The sequence below is a fragment of the Rhamphochromis longiceps genome, linkage group LG6 (assembly GCF_057381845.1).
Source record: "Rhamphochromis longiceps isolate RC_006_pf linkage group LG6, R_longiceps_female_GT1.1, whole genome shotgun sequence".
In the NCBI taxonomy this organism is placed as follows: domain Eukaryota; kingdom Metazoa; phylum Chordata; class Actinopteri; order Cichliformes; family Cichlidae; genus Rhamphochromis; species Rhamphochromis longiceps.
In genome coordinates, this window is record NC_140562.1 from 45,472,464 (window position 1) to 45,494,244 (window position 21,781).

Here is a 21,781-nt window from a genome sequence, read left to right on the forward strand (position 1 = left end):
GTAAAAGGAAGTCGTAATTGATAGTACGTCCATATTTCAAGTCTGTGGAAAGATGTCATTTCTACATAATATCATTCTAAATAAAGAAATTACAGAACAGCTTGTAAAACATTTCCAGGGCAATTATTTTTAAATCAAAAATAAGAAAGACTTGATTTTCACAGTGTACAACTTTGAGGGAGTATATTATTGATTTAGAGAAGAATTAGGAAAATCCCTGTTCCCATGGACTATTTAACAGCATTCTGAAGTCACCGAAAAGTATGGTCACCAACTCCACTGTTAGATTATATGCAATGATATGTGTTGGCACAAACTGGTATTAATTCATGGAAGCTGGAACTTTCCATTTAATGCCATTCTGAAGTTATGGAAAGAGAAGCTCCTATAAACAAATTCAAAAGGCTTTTACTCTGAAATGCAAAACGAGATTGATTTGAGATTGAGATGTTACCACTGGAGAGGTTGTGTATGGTTTGCTTGAACTCCAATTACTTAGTGGAAACAGTAATTGTCCTGTTAACAGCATCCGCGTTTAATTATTAAAAGTAGCAAATAAACAATTATAATCACGATATTGACGTGATAAGTGTGGGGTTGTATACTGTCAATGTAGAGTGAAACGATCTCGTGGAAACAGCAACTTTGCTTTTAATGGGATTCTGAAGTCAGTGAAAGAGTGGGTCATACATGGGCAATTTCAACGGGCCATTACTTTGAAAGGCAAAATCAGACCAACTTGAAATCTACATGGTTTTACTGTCGGGTTGGATACTGTTGATCTAAAGTGGAATTATCCTGTGGAAACAGCATCTTTCAATGTAAGAGCATTTTGAAATCGTTAAGAGTATATCTTTTATGGTCAATTTGAAAAGTCTTTTATACTGGAAAGCAAAATCAGCCTGACTCAAAATTGATATGGTATCACTGTGGGGTTGGATACTGTCAGTATAGACTGCGACTTGTCTGTGGAAACGTGAATTTTCCATTCTGAATTATTTGAAAGAGTAGTTCAAAAATAAACATTCAGAGGGCTTTTACTTTGAAATCCAAAGGGAGATGGCTTTAATATTGACATGTTGCTACCAGAATACTAGGGTATGTCATTTGTATCCAACATGAGTGTGTGCAAACAAGACTAATTGATATTTATGAATGTGCTCTTAATTTACTAGAAGTTGGCTTTGATTTAGAAGTCATGTTTCAGGAGCTTTTATTTTGAAATCAGGTACTGCTGGGCCCTCTGATCTCAGTGTGTAGGTGAAGCGCGCGCTGTTTGTCCACTCTGTGTGAGTGTGTGTGGTGGACATTAGTGCTGCAGCAGCACTCTGTTGCATAACAGCTTGTCCTCTGCATCGTCCTGCAGGAGCTCGGATTAAATGCAGACTCGCTCCTCTGCAGTCGGAGCTCTCCGAGAGTCCACCTTCACTGCTTCATATCAGCTGCTGACACTTTGATGGTCCCAACTAGAGCAGGGCGATATGGCCAAAAATATTTATCACGATATATATTTGAAAATTTGCGATAACGATATAACTGACGATATAATTGATGCGAGACAAAATACAACTCCACAACATTACTAGTGCAAAAAGACAACCTTCCATTTATTTTCACTTAAACAAGAAGCTGGTTTTTATGTACATTAAAGCTTTATAAAAATGTAACAGTGCAAATGGGGCGACCATAGCTCAGGGGGTTGGGAATCGCATCTGTAACCGGAAGGTCACCGGTTCGATCCCTGGGCTCTCTGTCCTGGTCGTTGTGTCCTTGGACAAGACACTTTACCCTACTTGCCTACTGGTGTTGGCCAGAGGGGCCGATGGCGCGATATGGCAGCCTCGCTTCTGTCAGTCTGCCCCAGGGCAGCTGTGGCTACAACTGTAGCTGCCTCCACCAGTGTATGAATGCGAGAGTGAATGAATAGTGGTATTGTAAAGCGCTTTGGGTGCCTTGAAAAGCGCTATATAAATCCAATCCATTATTATTATTATTATTATTAAATGCAAATTCCTTGCTGAAAGTTTAACCAAAAGGCATTTCCAGTAGAAATGGGCTGACATATCCTGAGCATAACCATGTATAATATCCACTGAAGTTAAAAAGAGGTGCTTTGCAACATTAAACTGCAGTGTGCAGTACGTATTTTTCGGACCATAAGGTGCACGGGATTATAAGGCACATTAAGCGAAACAAAGCAGTCAGATAAATCAAACTTTATTAAACTCATTCTTCTTGCTTCCTCCACTTCTGTACCATTGATTCATTAATGTTGAATTCTCTGGCAGCTGAGCTATTCCCATGTTGTTGCAGTCTATTAATGACTAACCTCGTATTGTGGATGGATTATCTCAGTTGTTCTCCTGACTGAAGTTTGGTCTGTTTACAGCATCCTGCCATGCGATTGCATTTGTCTCTAACCATGAGGAACCTTCACGTTAACTTTTATAAGTGGAAAAGTGTTAGTGTTCGTCCTCCAGCTTCACTGTTTATGTTATGCTAACATAGCTGTGTCGCTAGCGATCACGTAGCACATCATTATATACCAGCTAGCCCAACTTCAGTAGCCCTATAAACGTCACTGCTGTTTAGTTTCCTGTCTTCATTTATGTTGGAAGTGACAGCAGAGCTGTACGTTTGAATTTTTTCAGAAATCTCTCAGTCAGAACGTGCTATATCATGCTTAGGTAACTAGCGAAACTAGCGAGCTAACTTCCGCTAGCTTCCTGCTAACTTCTAACTCCGTTAAATGTAATAAATTTTGTTTTCATGGATGCCTGGAAGTTAAACTTCATAGTTACACCTGGTAAAGCAGCAATGCTGATCGTTTTATTAAAGATGAAAGAATTTAGACAGTTTTTAACTCTCAGTGATGCTGCAGTGTTGTTTGACCTGAAGCATACGGAGTTTAGGACCCAGATTACTCCCAGATTTAAGAGCATCTTAGTCCGACAAATACGACAATAACGACGGCCGCTTGCACGTTCTGCAAAAAAATGTGCTTTGTTGTGTATCTGACGGACAAACACCAAACCAGTTCCACATCACTGAAGTTGCACCATTTTTACAAACCAATTCTGGTTCATCTGTTTCACTCAACAATCGGCCATGTGCGTATGAAAACAAAGGCACTGCGCATGCGCGTTTTACTCATATTCTATCGCAATATTTCATTTTCCTATCGTTGCCTAACATTATACCGGTATTACCGTGAACGGTATAATATGGCCCAGCCCTAGTCCCAACCTCACTGTGTGATGGCTCGGTGTCATACGTGATAGGTCGCTGTGAGACAGGCTCTACCTGAGCTCCTTGCTCACCTGTAAAGGCTGATGCGTGTGTTTATGGGTAAACTGTATGTTTGGTGGATGTAAACGATGCCCACTACAAACTGGGTCTCAAACAGGAGAATATCTTATGTTTTTTTTTAATGGTTTGGCACAGCAGGCAGCCATCAGGGAGCACTGTGGGAAATCAGGACAATCATATCAGCAATAAAGTTAAAAAGTTGGGATAATAATAAAAAATCAGGAACAGTGTTCATTTTGATGACTTTAATTGCTGACAGTAGGTTTGACTGGTAACACAGCTCACGCAGTCTGATTGTGTTTGATTGTTCTGAGCAGTGGAAGTAATGAACAGTGAGATGTGACAGCAGGGGTCAAACTTTCCCTTTGACCCTCACAGCAAATCTGTCCAATCCTAATTTAACTTCGTGCTCTGCTTCAGCTGAGCTCCAGATTTTTCTTCTAGAGCAGCTTTGAACGTCTGACATAAAAGAGCTGAAGTGAAGCCAAATGTCAAACGCAATGAGAAGTGATCGTTGCAAACACGGCCGAGCTTTTGCTGCTGTTTGTCATCTTTGATGGGTTTCTGTCCCGTTCCTGGTGGACCGGAGCTTTGTTGGGTTTTTGGAGGACTACCCTTAGGTGGCAAAAGTACCGACATTCTGTACTTAAGCAGAAGTACAAATACTACTGTTAACAATCCTCCAGTAAAAGTTGAGGTACTGATTCAACTTCTTTACTCAAGTAAAAGTGGAAAAGTACAGGCTCTGGAATCTACTCAGAAAGTAAAAGTAGCTCTTTGGAGGACGTTTCTACTTTAGTGCAAAGCTAACGCAAAATAATATCAGTAGATGGGACTCCAAACTTTACTCTAACTCTATTTTTATTCTAATTATACTCATGAATCTTCAGATTCATGAGTGTGTGTGTGTGTGTGTGCGTGTGTGTGTGGACACTTTGCAGCTCTCAGATGTGCTGGATGCTGGCTTTGGATCATTTGTGAGGGAGCAGCAGGTTTAAATGTGCGTGCAGCTGTTTTTGTTGCGTGCACATGTGTGTTTCTGTTAGCAGTGGAGCTGCCGGGCGTCTGCAGCTCTAATCCCGCCACTCCTCGCGTTCGGCATTCTTGTGGTGGGAGACTGAGAGCTGTTCTCTGCCCGGACTTGTCGCTCAGATTAACACAGTCACTCTGACTGATGACGCTTTTGTCCACGAGCAGATTAACAACACAAACATCTTTGAAGCCGACCTAAACCTGTAAGTGACGGTTTGACTTCTAATTCAACCACAATGAGCGTTTACAGTCGGTCTGGATCCGGTCGGACAAAAGTGGATCTGCTGTCTCGTGGGAGACTCGGCTCCCCGAGCTTTGCAGGGCTCGGTCTCTGTGAATGAACTGATGGACCACACAGCTCGCAATTGGAGGAAAATCTGCAGTTTCCCAAACTTAAAATTATTAAGTTTGAAGTGGATTTCATGAGTAAATGTGTGAAACTTGAGTGGGAGTGGTCAAAGGTGGCGAATCCTCTGTCGAGCTGGCAGCGGGGATTCTGAAAGTGATGGTGTTGATGGCGGTGGATCAGGTGACTGCGGTGTTGTTACACGCTGCATCGCGGTGAGACGACAGAAGCAGCTCTTTAAATTTGCAGGGTTTACATTAGAGATGGACCGATCCGATATTACGTATCGGTCCGATACTGACCTAAATTACTGGATCGGATATCGGAGAAAAATAAAAAATGTAATCCGATCCATTAAATATCACGAAAGCACCTCACAAAACTTGCAACACGCCGTAACTCACCTCAGAACGTTAGCACTTCGGAGCAGTATGCATCACGTGATAGAGCGGCTGTGGCATGCGGGACCTGTCGGTGGTCTGGATAGCATGTGGAGCTTCGCTAGCAACCTGGCATTTCATCTCCGACAAAGTTATCCCGAGAGAAGTAAAGCAAGTGTGTAAGTCCATCTCTGAATGTAAAGCATTCCTGCGTTAAGCTTAACAAGCGATATATGGAGCGACTGCCTCTTCTTGCTGCTACTTCAATCATGAAACTGCTTAACGATCAGCTGATCGGCTTTTCTGTCGCGAGTCCGTGTCTCTAGTTTGCTTTTGGCCCACTTTGCACCAGAAAGAGGAAACCAGCGGCTGAACAACAGCAGCACGTTTAAGCTTGATCAGCTGTTGTTAGAATTTATTTAATATTACTTTCTACTCGAGGATCTTTTCTACGTAGCTGACGCTGGTAACTGTGCAGGGGCGGATCTAGCAAAGTTTAGCCAGGGGGGCCGATAGGGCATTAACAGGGAAAAGGGGGCACAAAGACATACTTTTCTTTCTTATTCTCATTTAAAATGTCTAGCTTTCAATAAATAATTATCTGACACCCAAAGTTTTAATTTGATGTAAAATGAATAGAAGTCAATTACTGTATATAGTAACTATTAAGTCTAATATATATACCCTAGTAAGCTATAGTACTTTTTCCTTTGGGAAGGTACCATCTGTGCAGTCTGCAATTTTGTTGAAGAAAGATGTTGAATCTATTTAATATTTCTTGAAAAATAATTGATTTCTGTGCATTTTTTTTCACACTGCATCAAATTAAGGTTGATTACGTCGATTAAGCATCATGAGGTGGAGCGTGAGGGGTGGTTCCCTATTTTTTATTTATTTATTTTTGTTGTTGCTGGGAGTTGGAACCCTATTAGTTAGGTTGCTTAATATTTATGCTAAGTACTCTTTAAAATACCAGAATAGGGAGGATGGTGTAGGTCTAAGTTTATTAGATTGATCAGTATTGCTGAACTATGAAATATTTTTTTTTGCATACAGGTATAACAGAATAGCTTTAGTGTAGTTGTTGTTTTAAACTTGAGTATGAACTTATACAAAATGCAGCAAGATATTTAAAAAACAGTTTTGTTGATTAAAAAACACTATATCGGATTCATATCGGTATCAGCAGATATCCAAATTTATGATATCGGTATCGGACATAAAAAAGTGGTATCGTGCCATCTCTAGTTTACATATTTGGACACGACAGAAATAAACCAACCTCAGATAAATCAAAGTCCGACACATTAAACTGAGTTATTGTTTAATAAAAATCTGAGTGCGGGAATCCTGAGGCCACACAGCGAGAAGCTGAGCCAGGAGCTGCTGATGGTCATCAGACTGAGCACGCCTGTGAAAGCAGACGTGGGAGTGTTCAGATGTGCGAGGACGTGATGCGAGGGAGGAAACATCAGCAAAGACCTCAGAGAAACAAACGCCGCTGCTGCTCATCAGTCGGGGCGTTTTAAGGTCGTTTCAAAATAATCTGAAGTCCGTCGTTCTTCAGAAACGTGATGTCAGAGTATCCAACCCTCAGGTTAAAGTTCACGACGGCACAAATTTAAAATCCTGTGAGGTTGTTGATCGGTGCAGTCCTGGAGTTAAAGGTTTTCCCTCTTCCTGTTGATTTCCTATGCAGACACACACACACACACACACACACGTCGGGTATTCATATCTTGTGGGGACATCGAGCTGACATAACCTCTCACTAAAACCACATTCTGAGTCTCCAAATTGCCTTCAGACTCATGGGAACCAGGATTTTGGTCCCCATAAGGGCTGCCAGTCCCCACCAGAGATGGGCAGTAACGCGTTACTTGTAATGCGTTACTGTAATCTGATTACTTTTTTCAGGTAATGAGTAAAGTAAGGGATTACTATTGCAAAAACAGTAATTAGATTACCGTTACTTTCCCGTAGGAACGCTGCATTACTGCGTAACTAAAACCGTGATTTTTTTTTTTTTGCGAGAATGTCTCATGACAGTGACGTAAGCGAGTGCGACGTTAGTGACAACAGCTGTGTGCAGATCAACAGTGGATCATATATCGATTGTGGGAGAGAGTATGAGCGTGCAGCATTTAAAGCGTGGAAGTACTGACCTTACTTTGAGTTTGATTCCATAAAAAGTGACAAAAACATTAGTGTCCATCGTGCGTGGGAAGAAAACTTCTTTTTACAGCGAAAAAAACCCCTAAACTTCCAACAAGCACCGAGTAGCTACGACGTAATGGGAAACTCACAGAGAAACTCGCGGATTCTTCCACTGACCGCGGCACACCTGCACCAGGGTAAACCTCCGCCTACCCCACTCCTGCTTTACAGGTGAAAATAGAGCAACAGGACCGCTGAGTCTTTGACTTTATTTATTTTCTGCTGTGTTTTACTTGCATCTATTTGAAAGACTGAGTGTAAACACAAAAAATATTTTATTTTATGTGCTGGAATGTGCAGAAAATAGGTTTAAATGTTAAACTAATTTCTTCCAGTCAGAGAATGTTGCATATAATTACATTTTTGCTTGATGCATAAAGTTAAAAGATTAAAACTAATAAAACAAGTTTTAAAAAGAGACTTTTCCCTTTGATTACATTTTGTATGATGGATTATGCAGAAAAAGTAGAATTGGGCTGAAAGATCTATCGCTTTATCACCTATTCAGGGTGTAAATCGTGTTTTTAAAAAGTAACTAAGTAATTAATTACTTTTGAAAATAAGTAATCAGTAAAGTAACGGGGTTACTTTTTGGGGAAGTAATCTGTAATTAGTTACTGATTACTTTTTTCAAGTAACTTGACCAACACTGGTCCCCACAAGTATAGTAAATGTCCAATTCTTGGTCCCCACAAAGATATAAATACACACTTACACGACTATAAGTTTGTGGCAGCTTGAAGGACGGCGGCAGGCGCGGTCCACCTGAGAGACGAGCTGCTGTGGGGAGTCGGAGCTGCCGGTTTATCAGCAAACATTTTCCTTCCTGCGTCAGGCCGGCAGGAGATGATTAGAAAGCCTATTTCAGTCGCAGCCACTCGTCGTTCTGGGACCTGCGAGCTTGTGCTATCTGGGCTCTCGCTGTCTCGAAGTGGCAGGATGTGAAAATGTGCCACAGAAGAGGATCGTGCTCTCTGCCTGGAAGCTTCAGTCGTGGCTCGTACATGTACAAAGTTGACACACGTGCAGAAACGTGTTGATCGTTCTGTGGACACGCCCACGCTTTAACACACGCTCGTGTTCTTCTGTCGCCTTCGTCTGTGTTTGTCCTCTGAGACGTTTTCAATGCTGTGAGTCGCTGTCACACAGCACGGTGAGATCTAAAGGTAATTAGATTACTGTTGGTCATTAGTTTTCCTCTGAACAACCAAACTGTTTGTGCTTCAATAATTTGTGGATAAACTGTGTCACGTAGTTTTGGGTGCAGGAGGCTGCTCGAAGTTTCGGGGTTTGTGAGAGGACTGTGCACGTGACTCAAATATTATAAGAACTCACATTTAAAAATGTGTTTCGCTGAAAAACCGTTAGAATGTGAAGTTTGTGAGAAACAGACGCGTAACATCCTGTCACGCCCAAATTATGACTCCAGCTTTGAGAAGCTGACGCTTGCAGCACAGACGTGGTCGGCGAGGACAGGGTTGGTGAAATTAAGTGGTTTTATTGGCTTTACTGGGTCAGCTGATTGCTCAGTCAGCCATGTTGGATGTTTTGTTGCTGCAGGCTCTCGGCGCTGGCGTCTGCTGGATCATGCAGTGCAGTCTTAACGCGTGTTTGAACGTTTGGATGTTTTTGGTTTTTTGAGATGTGATAAAACTTTGCACTCGAACTTTGTTGGCATTTCTGAAATATGAAGTGACGCTGCCACAGTCCAGCCGGGCGCTACGGCCTCGTGAAACCGAACGATCATCTGTGTCCAGCAGACCGATAACTGAGAGTCACCCAGAACCTTCCTGCGGGTTGTAATAAAAACTCTTCCCCTGCTGGAGTTTCGATTGTCTCTGCTGCCCCCCAAACAGAGCTGATGGAGGCTGACACCAGTAACTATCAGTGCTGGTGCTGCTTCTCCTTGGAACTTCCTGTTGACGCTCTCATAGTCAGATCATGTTTGTAATGTTGTAAGAATGATGTTCTTTGTAAATCGTTCACTGGTTGGTGATTGTGACATGCCTTATTTTACTGTTATCAGCCATAAATAGCTGCTAGTGAAAGTAGTGTGACGCTGCTCACATGCTGTCTGTGGATGCAGCTTCATGACTAAGCCAGGTAGCTTTACCTGTGTGTGTGTGTGTGTGTGTGTGTGTGTGTGTGTGTGTGTGTGTGTGTGTGTGTGTGTGTGTGTGTGTCATCTGCAGAGTTCTGTTAATAAGACGAATGCCCACCAATAGCAGCCCTGCGCTCGGATCAATTGGCAGGACGTGCATGACTAATTTAAATAATCACTTAGATCTGCTCTCCCATTGGCCCGTCCTCCCCCCCCTCCCCCTCCTCTACATCAGATTACACAGGATACTTTTCCATTACTCTCACTGGCCTTTTTCCTCCAGCAGTCCCAAACCTTCCTCTCCGTCCTCCCCTCCAAAAAAACACCTAACTCCTGTAACCAATAACAAGGAGGGGGCCCAGTGCTGCTTAGCAACAGCCAACCAAGCTGGAGGGGTCAGCACTGGACCCTCCCGTGTGTTTCAGGGTGGAGGCTGGACCTGACCGGGGTTGGGTTACCTGGCAGACACACTCACGCAACTTCTCTGTAAACATGGGACTGACTTTCCCTCCCACACCAGACCTTGGGGAAGGTGTGTGTGTGTGTCTGTGTGTGTGTGTGTGTGTGTGTGTGTGTGTCTGTGTGTGTGTGTCTGTGCGCGTGTGTGCCTGCCTCGCACACGTGCACTGTTTCTTGTTACTGCAGCACTGAGCAGCGTGCCTCTGCTCCAGAACCAAAAAGGGAGGTGTATCCCTCCCTCTCTCCCTCCCTCAGTCTCCTCCCTCCCCCTCTCGACCACCGTCACAGCCTGCGTAGCCTTCCCCGTTCGCTCACACACACAGCGGTGACGGGATAATACACAACGCATGAATGTACTGTGCAGCAGGACGAGTGTGTGAGGAGGAGGAGGGTGGTGTGTGTGTTTGAGGACAGTGTGAAGCGAACGAGCTGAAGGAGCTGAAGGAGCTCCCACCAATCTTCTGTTTTTATGCTGGATGTGTTTTTGCAGCACTGCAGGCTGAGAAGGAGAAGAGTAAGTTAAAGCTGCGGCAAGTGTGTGTGTGTGTGTGTGTGTGGGGCATTAGGTCTTGGAGCACGAGCAGTGTGTGCGCACTTTGAATTGTTGGCTGGTGCAAAACAAATGGATCATGTAACATTAACTTGTGTCACAGTTAATCTTTTGCAGCCGGCTTCATTAGCTGTAAACTGTTAACTTCAGAGTAAATAAGCCGATGAAACACTTCTCGTGCTGTAATGAGTCTGATGATGGTATTTAAACTTCCTGCTGCAGCGTCCGCTCTTATGTAAAGTGGAGCTGCTGCACATGGATAAGTAACGGCCGACCGTGGAGACACGGAGGTGATGGCGTGCAGTCCTTCCTTTGGCGTCTGTGATTGTTTCCAGATGCTTTCAGAGGATCGTTCATGTAACTGAATCCTGTACAAATGTACACACAGCTGCAGCACAGACTCACAACTCTGCAGCCACCTCGGAGCCAGTCCAGGCCGATATTCCTGATGACCGCCTTAACGAACGCGGATGGAGCCGTAACTTTCGTCTCCATGGTGACCGGGACATTTAAACCGCACAGCTCGTCTCCAGTCTAACCTGATTAGATTTCCTTTAAAGAAAAACTCAAATTATTTAAACCGCTGAAGCGTTTTGCTGTAAGTTATCCTTCACTGCATGCACAGCATCAAAACAACAAACTGCTTTGGCTCCTCCCACCAGAGCACTAAACAAACATGTTAATTCACATCATGGCAACAATAGTGCACTTACCTGTGTCTCTATGGTGATAACGGACCGGCGAGCATGATTGGTTCTTCTGTTCTCCGGCTGAGCTGATTGGCTCGTTGGGGGAAGCTTCGAGACGAGTGTTTGCATTGGTTCTTACCTGTACAGGTAAACGTGAGGCCGACACCTGCAGTTACATTAATCATTATATGGTTTTAACCCTTTAAGGCCCCTCTGAGCGTTCTGAACATCAGCTAGCACAATAATCTTTGTGCTTGTGACATCAGAGGAGTCGTGCTTCCATAGCATGCATCCAGCTTGTCCAGGTCGCGGTTTCCTTCCACATATGGCTTTGCTGATCCGATCAGCTGTTCATAGCACTTCCTGCGCTGGAATAAACGTCAGCGCGAACTATTTCATGTCCTGGAAGTGACGTCATTTTTCATGGGACACGTAGTTTTTATCCTGCAGGCCTTTCAAAGGTTCCCTGGTGTTTGTGAAAGTCGTGTTGGACTTCATGCTCTCCTGTACGGTTTCTGAGACGCTCAGAACTGAAACTGCTGGAAATGGTTTATTGTGATGCTGTTTGTTTGCAAATTGTTTATAAACATTGGTCTATCTCAAAAATGAAACTATGAAGACATGATTTTGTGCAACTTTTTTGCATTTACAGTCTTGAACTTTCTATAACTAGAAATGTGTTGAAAAAAGTTCAGTTTTTTTGTAGTTTTTTTTTTTTTGCAATTTATGTAGTTAATATGGACGTAATGCCTACATGTTATTATAATCTGCGATATAACAGTTGTATTGATGTATAACCACAAAACCTCTATCCGTCCCACACGTGGGAGATCAATCGATCGATCGAATAAAAGTTTTCATGATATGACAGTTGGAAGCCTCACAGGAGTCATGTGATGCCTCTCAGTGTAACAGGCGTTGCCTCTGATAGGTTGGGTTATTACGCCTGCTGAGAGGAGCCGAGGCTTCGTGGTTCCCAGAGGACGCTGGGTCCGCTTTAGAACGCAGCGCCACATCTGCGTGTCAGAGCGAGGCCTCGTAGCAGCGGTTTTAAATATTAATGATGTCTGGAGAAGCTTGAAATGTGGAAAAATCGGGGAGATTCTCTAAGATCAGCCACAGAGGTGTTTGAGCCCTCCTGTGGGTGCCGTCAGCTTCAGGAACATTTGGTTCATGCAGTGGAAAAAAAACCACATCATGTGTGGGCATTTCTGACCATGTATGGACACGTCATGTGATCTGGGTCTGTATTTTTACCGATGGGAAGCTCTGCAGCTCTATTTCCAGAACAATCCGTCACTGGACTTCTAACAAAAATGTAATGGACTGAAATGAAAACGGCGACAGGAAGAACGGGCCTGCAGATGTAGGTGCTCGTTCTTTAGCACAGGTGTCCACGTGGAACCGTTTGTGTCACTGCGGTAATGAGGCAGCGTTTCCACGCCGACCCCATCAGCTGCGCAGGTATTGATCACTGAGCCCGCCCCGAAGGCCAGCTAGCTGGTTACATAACGGCTCCATCCACACGCTGCTGTGTGACCTCTGGACCAGCCGTCATTAGACTGCCATCCAATCAGCTCGCAGCGCTCTCTCTCACCCTCGCTGTCCATTAAGTGTCAGGCTGATGAGAAGTCATCCTCATGCTGTTTCCTCTGAGAGACTGTTCTTCTTACTGTGCTTCAGCTGGTTAATGCAGGGAAATATAGTGACTGTTATGTCATCTGAACACACACACACCTCTGCAGTGCCTGCAGTGTTTAGACAGCACCTCACACGCAGTCGAGCTCGTCTTCTCAGAATGACTAAGCACTTTATTTCTATGGTAACCACGTTCACTGTATCGTGAGTGTCCTTCATGCAGGTGTGTGTGTGTGTGTGTGTGTGTGTGTGTGTGTGTGTGTGTGTCTGTCTGCAGTGATGGCAGCTCTGTGCTGTAAGGTGATGCAGTGAGTGTGATGCTGCCAAGTGTTGCTATGAAGGAAAGGTGAGCCTGCTGCCTGTTAACGAGCTCTCTGATTGGCTCGGTGCCGGTGAAATGAGAGCAGAGCCGCAGTCGTTCCTGCACATCAGATGGTTTCAGTTTCGAATAAATCCTGCAGATGGCTCGGTTGGATTTTGTTGTTATTGAATCATTAGTAGATAAATCCCTTGCTGTCGTTTCACCTGTTGGGATGAAGGGAGGGCCGAGTATGAAGGCGAAGCTGTGGATTTGCTGTCATGAGGGCGCCGTGGGTACCCGCTGAGCGAATGACCTCGAGGATGCGATCTGCAAAAATGAGCTGAAGGGTGTCTCTGCTCAGTGAGCTCGGGCGGTTTAGGTATCGGACTGTAATGTGAAACCGCTCAGGTATCAGGTAGTCTAAGCAGCCTGAGACGTAACATCAGCCTGGAAACCAGACAAATCTGGGAGCTCATGTTTCATTGGCTCTGGCCCTGAATGTGTCTGCCCTCCCCTCGTTTTCAGACAGATTTCCATCTGGCTCCGCCCTACGGTCTTTCTTTTTTCTTGGAAACTCAGATTATGTCATACTCTGTCCAGTTACAGCCTGAATTATTTAGCTGTGTGACAGTGAGAACAAAACCCCGGTGCACACCTGTCACTACCCTGATCTGCATTTAGGCCTCTGAATCGTTTAGTTTCACTTAGTTCTGCAGAATATTTGGACTGAATTTTTGCTTTGAGCTCCAAACCTGCAGTTCCTCTGACGCCCAGCAGAGGCAGCAGTGAGTCAGTCCCCCATGTTAAACATTTCCAGCAGAAATAGACACGTTTGCAGCCTGATACACAAACTGTTTGGTGTCATAGGAAGTTTACGTTATTAGGGGCGTGGCTTCTCTGACTGACAGGTAGATGGTGACACAGGTGGCTGTAGCTGCTAGCTGCCTGCTAAGCTTTAAAGCTAATTGTGCCTGAACTGGACTGTTTGTGCTGTTAGAGCCTTTTGGAGCATGTTAATGACGTCATGTGACCAATAACATGGCTGCTGTGAGGTTACTGTAGTAACAGAGTTAGAGAGCACTAATCAGCAGATATCTCTGGATGCAAAAAGCTAGCTACCATTAGCTGTGGATCCTGCTGCTTGGTAGGGTGAAAATAATCACATGCAAGCTTTTGTGAAACTTGCATCCAGCTACTTGGTGTGTGTGTGTGTGTGTGTGTGTGTGTGTGTGTGTGTGTGTGTGTGTGTGTGTGTGTGTGTGTGTGTGCGCGTGTGTGTGTGTGTGTGTGTGTGTTGCAGTCACTCTGACCTACAGGTCAGCAGTACACCCGTGCCTCTGACACCTCACCTGTTGTTGGTCATTGTCCTGTAGCGTACAGGTTCGTTTAATGTTTCCTTTTCAGAAGTAATTGATTACTCACAGAACTGGAGATCAAAGTAATCAGAGTATCAGGTTAGAAACAGTTTCTGAGCCCCTCGTGTTGCTGAACAGTGATTTCAGTGCAGTTCCTCCACAGGGCTGTTATGAAACGCTGCTGTGAGCTTCCTTCATGTTCTTCATGGTCCAGTGAAGCACAGTCGTCCCTCACAGAGCACAAATATTAACCGACTGCAGCGTCCTGCACTGAGCTCCTCTGCAGCACTCTGCAGGTCACAGCTCCTCACTTCAGTGTGTGTGTGCGCGCTCACAGTCCAATCAGCAGCCTGCATGATAGTTTAGTTCCTGAACTTGAATTGAACGATCAGCTGTAAACAATGGAGCCGACTGTTAGTCACCAACAGCTGCTAGTGCGGCGAGCTGCGGCTGGCACCGCCCACTCTGAGGTTGATCATCGGCTTCTTGTGGACGCTCAGACTGGGGCTCATTAAGGTGAAAAACCACAAAGAACGGAGGAAAAACCTATTTTTATTCCTGAGCAGCTTTGCATGAGTCACAGTTTAAAATGAACCGTGACTCATTCTGAGCTGTGAAATGCTCAGCATGGATGCCTGAAACGACCATATTAGGGATGTCCCCTCTTGATGACATCATATAGATCCAAGAGTAGGAAAAAGAGTTTTTGGCTCAGAGGGATTCCTCGCTCTTGAACACCGACTCAACGTGAACAGGAGGCGTGACAGAAAACAGGAAAAGTCATGTAGGCGGTGAGAGAACCTGCACCTAAAATCACAACAGACGAGCTTTTCCTTCACTAACCTGGAGGTTAAAGAACAGTTGGAGCACATTCGGTGCTAAAGCAGGCTTTGCAAACAATTGGATAAGCGTGCGCTCAACAAGGCGCTGAAGGAAGAGAAAAAGGAAGTGATGGCGCTCTGTTTTCCTGCCGTGACCTCGAACACCAGCAGCCTGTTTTTGTGGCGTCTGCAGAGGTTTGAGGACAAACGTGCAGAGGAAAGACGACAGATTTCCAGGTTCACGTGTTAAAACATTGTTTTGTTTTAACCCCAGGAGCTCGGGTTGGTTTCCATTCCATCATCTTTGTGTGGTTCATTGTGCAACGCTAAGAAATGATGAGTTAAACAAGCGGTCTCCCTCCTGCTGAGTGTTTCACATTCAGATCAGAGTGAGGTCAGCCTCCATCGCAGAAGCTGATTCATTCAGTGTTTGTGATTATTAGAGCCAACCAAAGAAACCCCTACATCAGGGTCTGCTGTGCTGCTGCCAGAAAGGCTGAGGGCTGTCCTTATGAACAAAACAAACACCCCCTGCTGAGCTGCTTTAAAAGCCTGAAAGGACAAGCAGAAGTCAGACGCAAAGCTGCACCTCTCGAGTTCAGACCGACTCAGAGGAGAATCAAGTTTTAAAAGTCGGTGTTGCTGGTCAAAAAAGTTTGTTTTTTTTTCTGTTACTGCTGATAGAAATATGAGACTTTTACTAAATAAGAACATGAGAGCAGACTGTAACAGATACTGCTCTGTTAAAAAGCAGAGCTGAGAGAAAGTAACAGTGGGGGCGGAGCCTAGAGCACAGAGGAAAGTGCAGAGTCGAAGGCTGTAGCTGCTAGCTCTCTGCTACGCTGCACCTCAGCGGGACCTCTGCACCGTGTTCGTGCTGTTGGAGCTTTTTTAATAACATCATCTGACCAATAACACGGCAGCTGTGTGGTTACTGTACTGACAGATGGTCCAAGGAGGCGGAGCTCCAGTTTTCAGTGAAATTCTAGAATTTTATTTGGATGTTTCTGGGGAATAATTAGCAGCTGTGTGAGGTTCACATAGCTAAGCTAGCTAGCGTTAGCTAATAGTTATAAACAAGCACCAACGTTCACGCCAGAAGCAAATGGGTGACAACATGGTGGCTAATTCCATCTTTTATATACAGTCTTTGCAGTGTCCTCTCTTTTGAGCGTGGCGTCTCAGTTATTTCCTGTTACGACCCCACTCTCCCTATAAGTAGTCTCATTTGTCTGTTATATTTTAAGCACATCTCTGCATGATATTGTATCCTTATTAACATTAAAGAAAACAAAAGAAACGTAGATCAACTTCAATCAAAGAATATCTTTAACATTTTTTTGTCTGAAAATTTGTCTGAAATTTAAGAAAATAAAACCTTATTCAAACTAAAAACATTTTTTGACTGCCTTGAACCATCTGCTTCTGAATAATAAAATGAAAGAAACTCAATAAATGCAGGTCCTCAAAAACTCACTCGGGCCTCCTCAAACATATAAAACACTTTAACTGAGTCAGAGTGAAGCCGAGCGCTACAGACGCACCGCCACATTTCCTCGTCTTAGCTTTCTGAGACTTTTGTTTGTCCCGTCATCTCCGCCTGTCTTTTCGTCACTGTTAAATATTTTTCTTGAGGGTTTGTTTGCTGCACTTTGTGTCTCCTGCTCTGTGCTGTGTGTGCGCACGCTCGGTGCAAAAAACCCTGCCACCTGCTGTAGTGGATGTGCAATTACACTTTATTCTAGCACAGCAAACCAAGCCCGTTCCCGGCATCAGCATAATGTTTGTGATCTGTTGTAGATGGACTGCTGAGCAGGATTTACTACCCTACACTACTTCAGTGTACGTGATGTTAGCCGTGGATGCTGATCTGGGGTCTTTGGCTGCTTTCGTATAAACCTGTGTTGTGGAGCTCGTTGGGCTCCGGGTGCTGTTGATAAGGGCCACCCTGTGCTGCCAGAGCAGCTCTGGTAGGAATGATTTTGTAAAGCTGGACTAAGACGCATAAAACACTTTGACTGTGTTCGGCTGTAACAGGTCAATCAAAATGGTTAAATCAGTGAATTTTGTGGATTTACTGATGCATGTTGATTCCCTCGTGGTCGCTGGGCCTCTCGTGCTGCTCGTTTCCTTTTCCACTCCATCCACTCTGGACTTAACCTGCTCGACAAGCGTAGCAGGGACCTTAGCTTAGATTAGCCCCATTATTCCCCCACACACACACACACACACACACACACACACACACACACACACTGCCAGAGGCTGGTGGGGAAACTGATCCTAACAGGAGTGGATGAGTCGTTTGGTTGTTGGAGGAGAGCTCAGGATCTTTCGGTTCAGTTTCGAGGCTTCGTGTCAGAGAGAGCGGCGTCTCGCTCTGATGGAGGATGGTTCCCTCTGTGCCTTTCCTTCTCTGCACGGAGAACAGTGCGGTCATCAGTTTGGATCATTAATTTCATTTGACTTTATCTGATAGTCAGAGTGAGGAGTGTCTGCAGTCTGAGTAAAGCTCTGAAATAAGGCTAAAATGAGCGGTCGTCAGGCTGTGTTTGAGTGCACGGTCTGCGATGGCCTGAGGGCATTCACTCTGTCAGAGCTGGGACAAACAACTCACCTGAAAGGAATTCATCACCACAAATCCATTTTTATGTGCACAGACGTGCAGTGAATGCACCAGGCGATCTAATGCGAGCTTGTAGTTTAGCTTGGAGTTTAAAAGATCCAGGATCAGCTGATCCTGCTTACCGGTCAGTGTCTGAATCCAGCAAGCAGCAGTTTGGATGATGAGAGCATGATGTGCTTTATTCCTAACAACACGTGACACAAACAGTGCAAACATGCAGCTCAGAAGTGCAGCGACAGCAGCGAGAGGCTGCTGCAGCTCTCACACAGGTGAGCGCAGGTGTCGGTCACTCTGCTGCTGGAGACGCTGAACCTTCCCAGAGTCTCTGATGTTCACAGCAGGTGAACTGCAGACACCTGAGAGAGGAAGTGAGGTGATGCTGACAGCGTCTGCCTGAGCTCAGCTTGTGCATTATGGAGGCGCAGAGACTGAAGGGATTAGGCAGCACAGGGCAAAGTGATGCACGTCTCAGCTCCGAGCTAATGACACATCAAAGCTATAAGAATAAAACATCTTTATCATAGTCGCAGGTAAGCAGAGAAGTCTGTCTCTGTCTTTTTGTCCTTTTAAACACAAACAGAGGGAAATGTTGTGAGTTCAGTGAGGAAGTGTTTCCTGCAGCAGCCTGACAGCGAGTGTCGCCCACAGGCTCTGCTGCCATTACCGGATAATGGAGCAGCAGCGCTGTCCTGGATCTGAGCGCCTTTATTAGCTGCTCCTCTTTCTTTGTCCCTGACACACAGACACACACACAGACACGCACACACAGACACACACACAGACACACACAGACACACACACAGACACGCACACACAGACACACACACAGACACACACAGACACACACACAGACACGCACACACATGCACGCACGCACACACACATGCACAGACACACACACAGACGCACACACACACACAGACGCACACAGACACACAGACACACACACAGACGCACACACACACACAGACGCACACAGACACACACGCACACACACAGACACACACACAGGCACACACACACACACACACACACACACACACACACACAGACGCACGCACGCACGCACACACAGACACACACACACACAGACACACACAGACACACACGCACACACACAGACACACACACAGACACACACACACACACAGACGCACGCACGCACGCACACACAGACACACACACAGACACAGACACAGACACAGACACACACACACACAGACACACACACAGACGCACGCACGCACACACAGACACACACACACACACACAGACACACACACACACAGACACACACACAGTTGTGCTTTCATATCCTTGTGGGGACATCTAATTGAATGCTTTCCCTACCCACTTATCCCATCCCTCAGCCTGACCGTAACCCAACTGTGACCCTGACACTAAAACCACGTTCTGAGCCTCAAAAATACCTTCAAACTGGTGAGGACGGGCACTTTGGTTCCCACAAGTATAATAAACTTGAGAATTTTGGTCTCCACAAAGATTACATGGTAATTACATGAGTACATGGTAAACACACACACATGTAGGCAGAAACACAGACAGCAGGTCAGATTTTGGTGCGTGATGAACTTTGAAGGTGTTGCTTACCTGTCGGGATTCTGACTCTGTCGTCTTTTTGCTGCAGTGATCAGTGCAGCCTGCAGAGGGCAGCGTTTCTCAACTTTCACTGCCCGTTGTTGCAGCAGCAGCAGTTTTAATGCACACTCAGAGCTTTGCTTCCTGATTGGATGAATCCTGAGCACTTTTCTTCTGCCTGGTTCTTTGTGACAAGCCTCTGGAAACCTCGTCTGTCAGGGAGAGACCGCTCTCATGCACGAGACGACGATGATGATGATGATGATGGACAGGATAACTTCGTTGACTGATCAGTATATGAGATGTTTACCTGAAGCAGCTGCAGCTGATGTTTGTTTTCTTGTTTTCTGCGCAGGTTAAATGTTAGATGACGATGTGAAGACTTTCAAACTTGCTTCATGAGTCGGTGTCGAGCTGTTATTTGCTCGGTGACAATCTTTCACTTGATATCTGACCGGAGGATCGAAGCGGTATCGCCGTGATGCTTCTTACTGTCGGTGACCTCGCCGTCAATAAGATGATGCTGACAGGTGCAGAGGCAGCTTCTATGATTGCATTCACGTTCGTCCTGTTGAAAGTTTTGCTTCTTTGATTGTTGGCCGGAGTGTCGTTAGAAGGAATTTAGCCGATACTAACGTGCTGCTCTTCTTCAGCTCTGGTAATGATGAAGATTAGCTGCTGATGTTCGATCAGAGTCTAAACTGTAACTCTCTGTCTCCCTGCAGACTCTGGAACGTTTCCAGGTTCCTGAAAAATGTTTCAGAGCCACGATGTGAGGATCCGTCAGAGCGGTCGAGCCTTCGTGGAAGCGTTGGGGTGTGACTGTGTCGGTGGAAAGAGCGCAGCGCTGTGACGTCCTGACCGCGAACTTCCTGCGATTGAGATGAGCGCCTCCGAGCCCGCTAACAGTGTCCCCGTCAGGGGCGCGGGCGGCATGAAGCTCCCTCTCCACAGTGCGGGAGACCACAACGGGAATGCTTTCCCAATTTCGTCTTCCTCCTCTTCCTCCTCTTCCTCGTCCTGCCTCGGCGAGTCGTCTCCTGAGTCGCTGCGGAGTCTGAGCGGGGGCCGGACCGACAGCCCGCTGGACTACGACATGTTCGACGTTACCCTGACGGCGGTGAAAACTGTGACTCTGAAGTCTGTCGTTTCAGACTGGGCGCCCGAGGAGGAGCGTAACCCGGACGATGGCGATGACGGTGACGACACCTCGTTGGGGAAATCTCAAACCGTGACGGAGTCCAACGACAACTCCGTGTCGGTTTACCTGGACGCCAACGGCGACGACTACCACCAGGACAGCTGGAACGACAACCTGACACTCGCCCGATCGCTGACAGGAAACGGCGGCCTCATCAACGAGGACGTCAGCAGTGGAAGCAGTAACGGGAGAAGGCGCAGCTCCTCACCTCCAGACTCGGACGCAACAGAAGTCGCTGCTGATGATGATGATGATGATGAAGAGGAGGCGTTGTTTGTGTCTGTGAGCTCTGATGTGGACGTGCAGAGAAGCAGTGCGATGATCGCGAGCTCAGGTGGTCGGTCAGGTGACGGCGTCCAGGTGACGGAGGTTGAGGTGGGCGGGCCTGCAGTCCACTGTCCTCCAGAGCCGTCCACAGGACGTCACGCAGATCCTCCAGCCTCTGAACACCTCAGTGAAGACACACAGATGTCGACTGAAGATGTTAAGAAAATGAGCTCTCCTCCACCTGAAGAGGCTGAAACGGGTGTAGTGGGCTCCAAACCTCCGCCCTCCCAGCCTGACATGAGTCTGGCAGCAAGACCCAGACCTGCTCCCAGGTCAGCCGCCTCCACAGCTGCCAAACCGCCCGGTCCAGAAGCAAAGAGGGTTTCCAGAGTGGACTTAAAAACAGTCAGAGCTAAAGTGGGATCACGCTCCGCCCCCTCCCCACCGAAACCTGCCACCCAGGTACACGGCAGCCAGGTGTTACTGTGTTTGCTGCACCTCCACCCCGACGTTCAGGGTCACTCGAAATGTTTTATGTGATAGACAACAAGTAATGTAATCACTGATTATTACTGGAACACCTGCACAGGTACACAGACCCATAATCAGCATAATCCATGTTAGCATGTTAGCATGTTAGCATCAACCTGTAGTCCCAGATTTCACTGAAAGTTTCCTCCAACAAGTCGGTGTAGCAGGAAGTGTAGTGCAGCTGCTCCCTGCACAACACCTGAACACAGGTCACATGGTCACTGACCAGTGTCACGTCACATCACATAAAAACCCTCAAAGTAATTTATTACTTGGCTTAGAAAAGAGTAAAGGGCGTGTTTAATAGAAGCACACAGCAGGGCCTTCTTTAAGTGAGCCCACACTCTGAGCTGTTGCTT

The 21,781-nt window shown here is 45.9% G+C and overlaps 1 protein-coding gene across 6 annotated transcripts in view; it reads left to right on the forward strand.

Moving 5' to 3' along the window:
* LOC146668894 (uncharacterized) overlaps positions 1–21,781 on the forward strand; it is a 56,919-nt gene that overhangs the window by 3,347 nt on the left and 31,791 nt on the right. For 3 of the 6 annotated variants that reach the window (XM_085408162.1, XM_085408164.1, XM_085408167.1), the window contains exons 1-2: positions 10,165–10,358; positions 20,149–21,353. In XM_085408162.1, the coding sequence (XP_085264288.1) occupies positions 20,307–21,353 (1,047 nt within the window). In that variant the 5' untranslated portion in view covers positions 10,165–10,358; positions 20,149–20,306. Of the gene's footprint in view, positions 1–10,163; positions 10,359–20,148; positions 21,354–21,781 lie in introns of those variants that run through there. The other 3 variants (XM_085408165.1, XM_085408168.1, XM_085408163.1) reach the window with 3 other exon arrangements.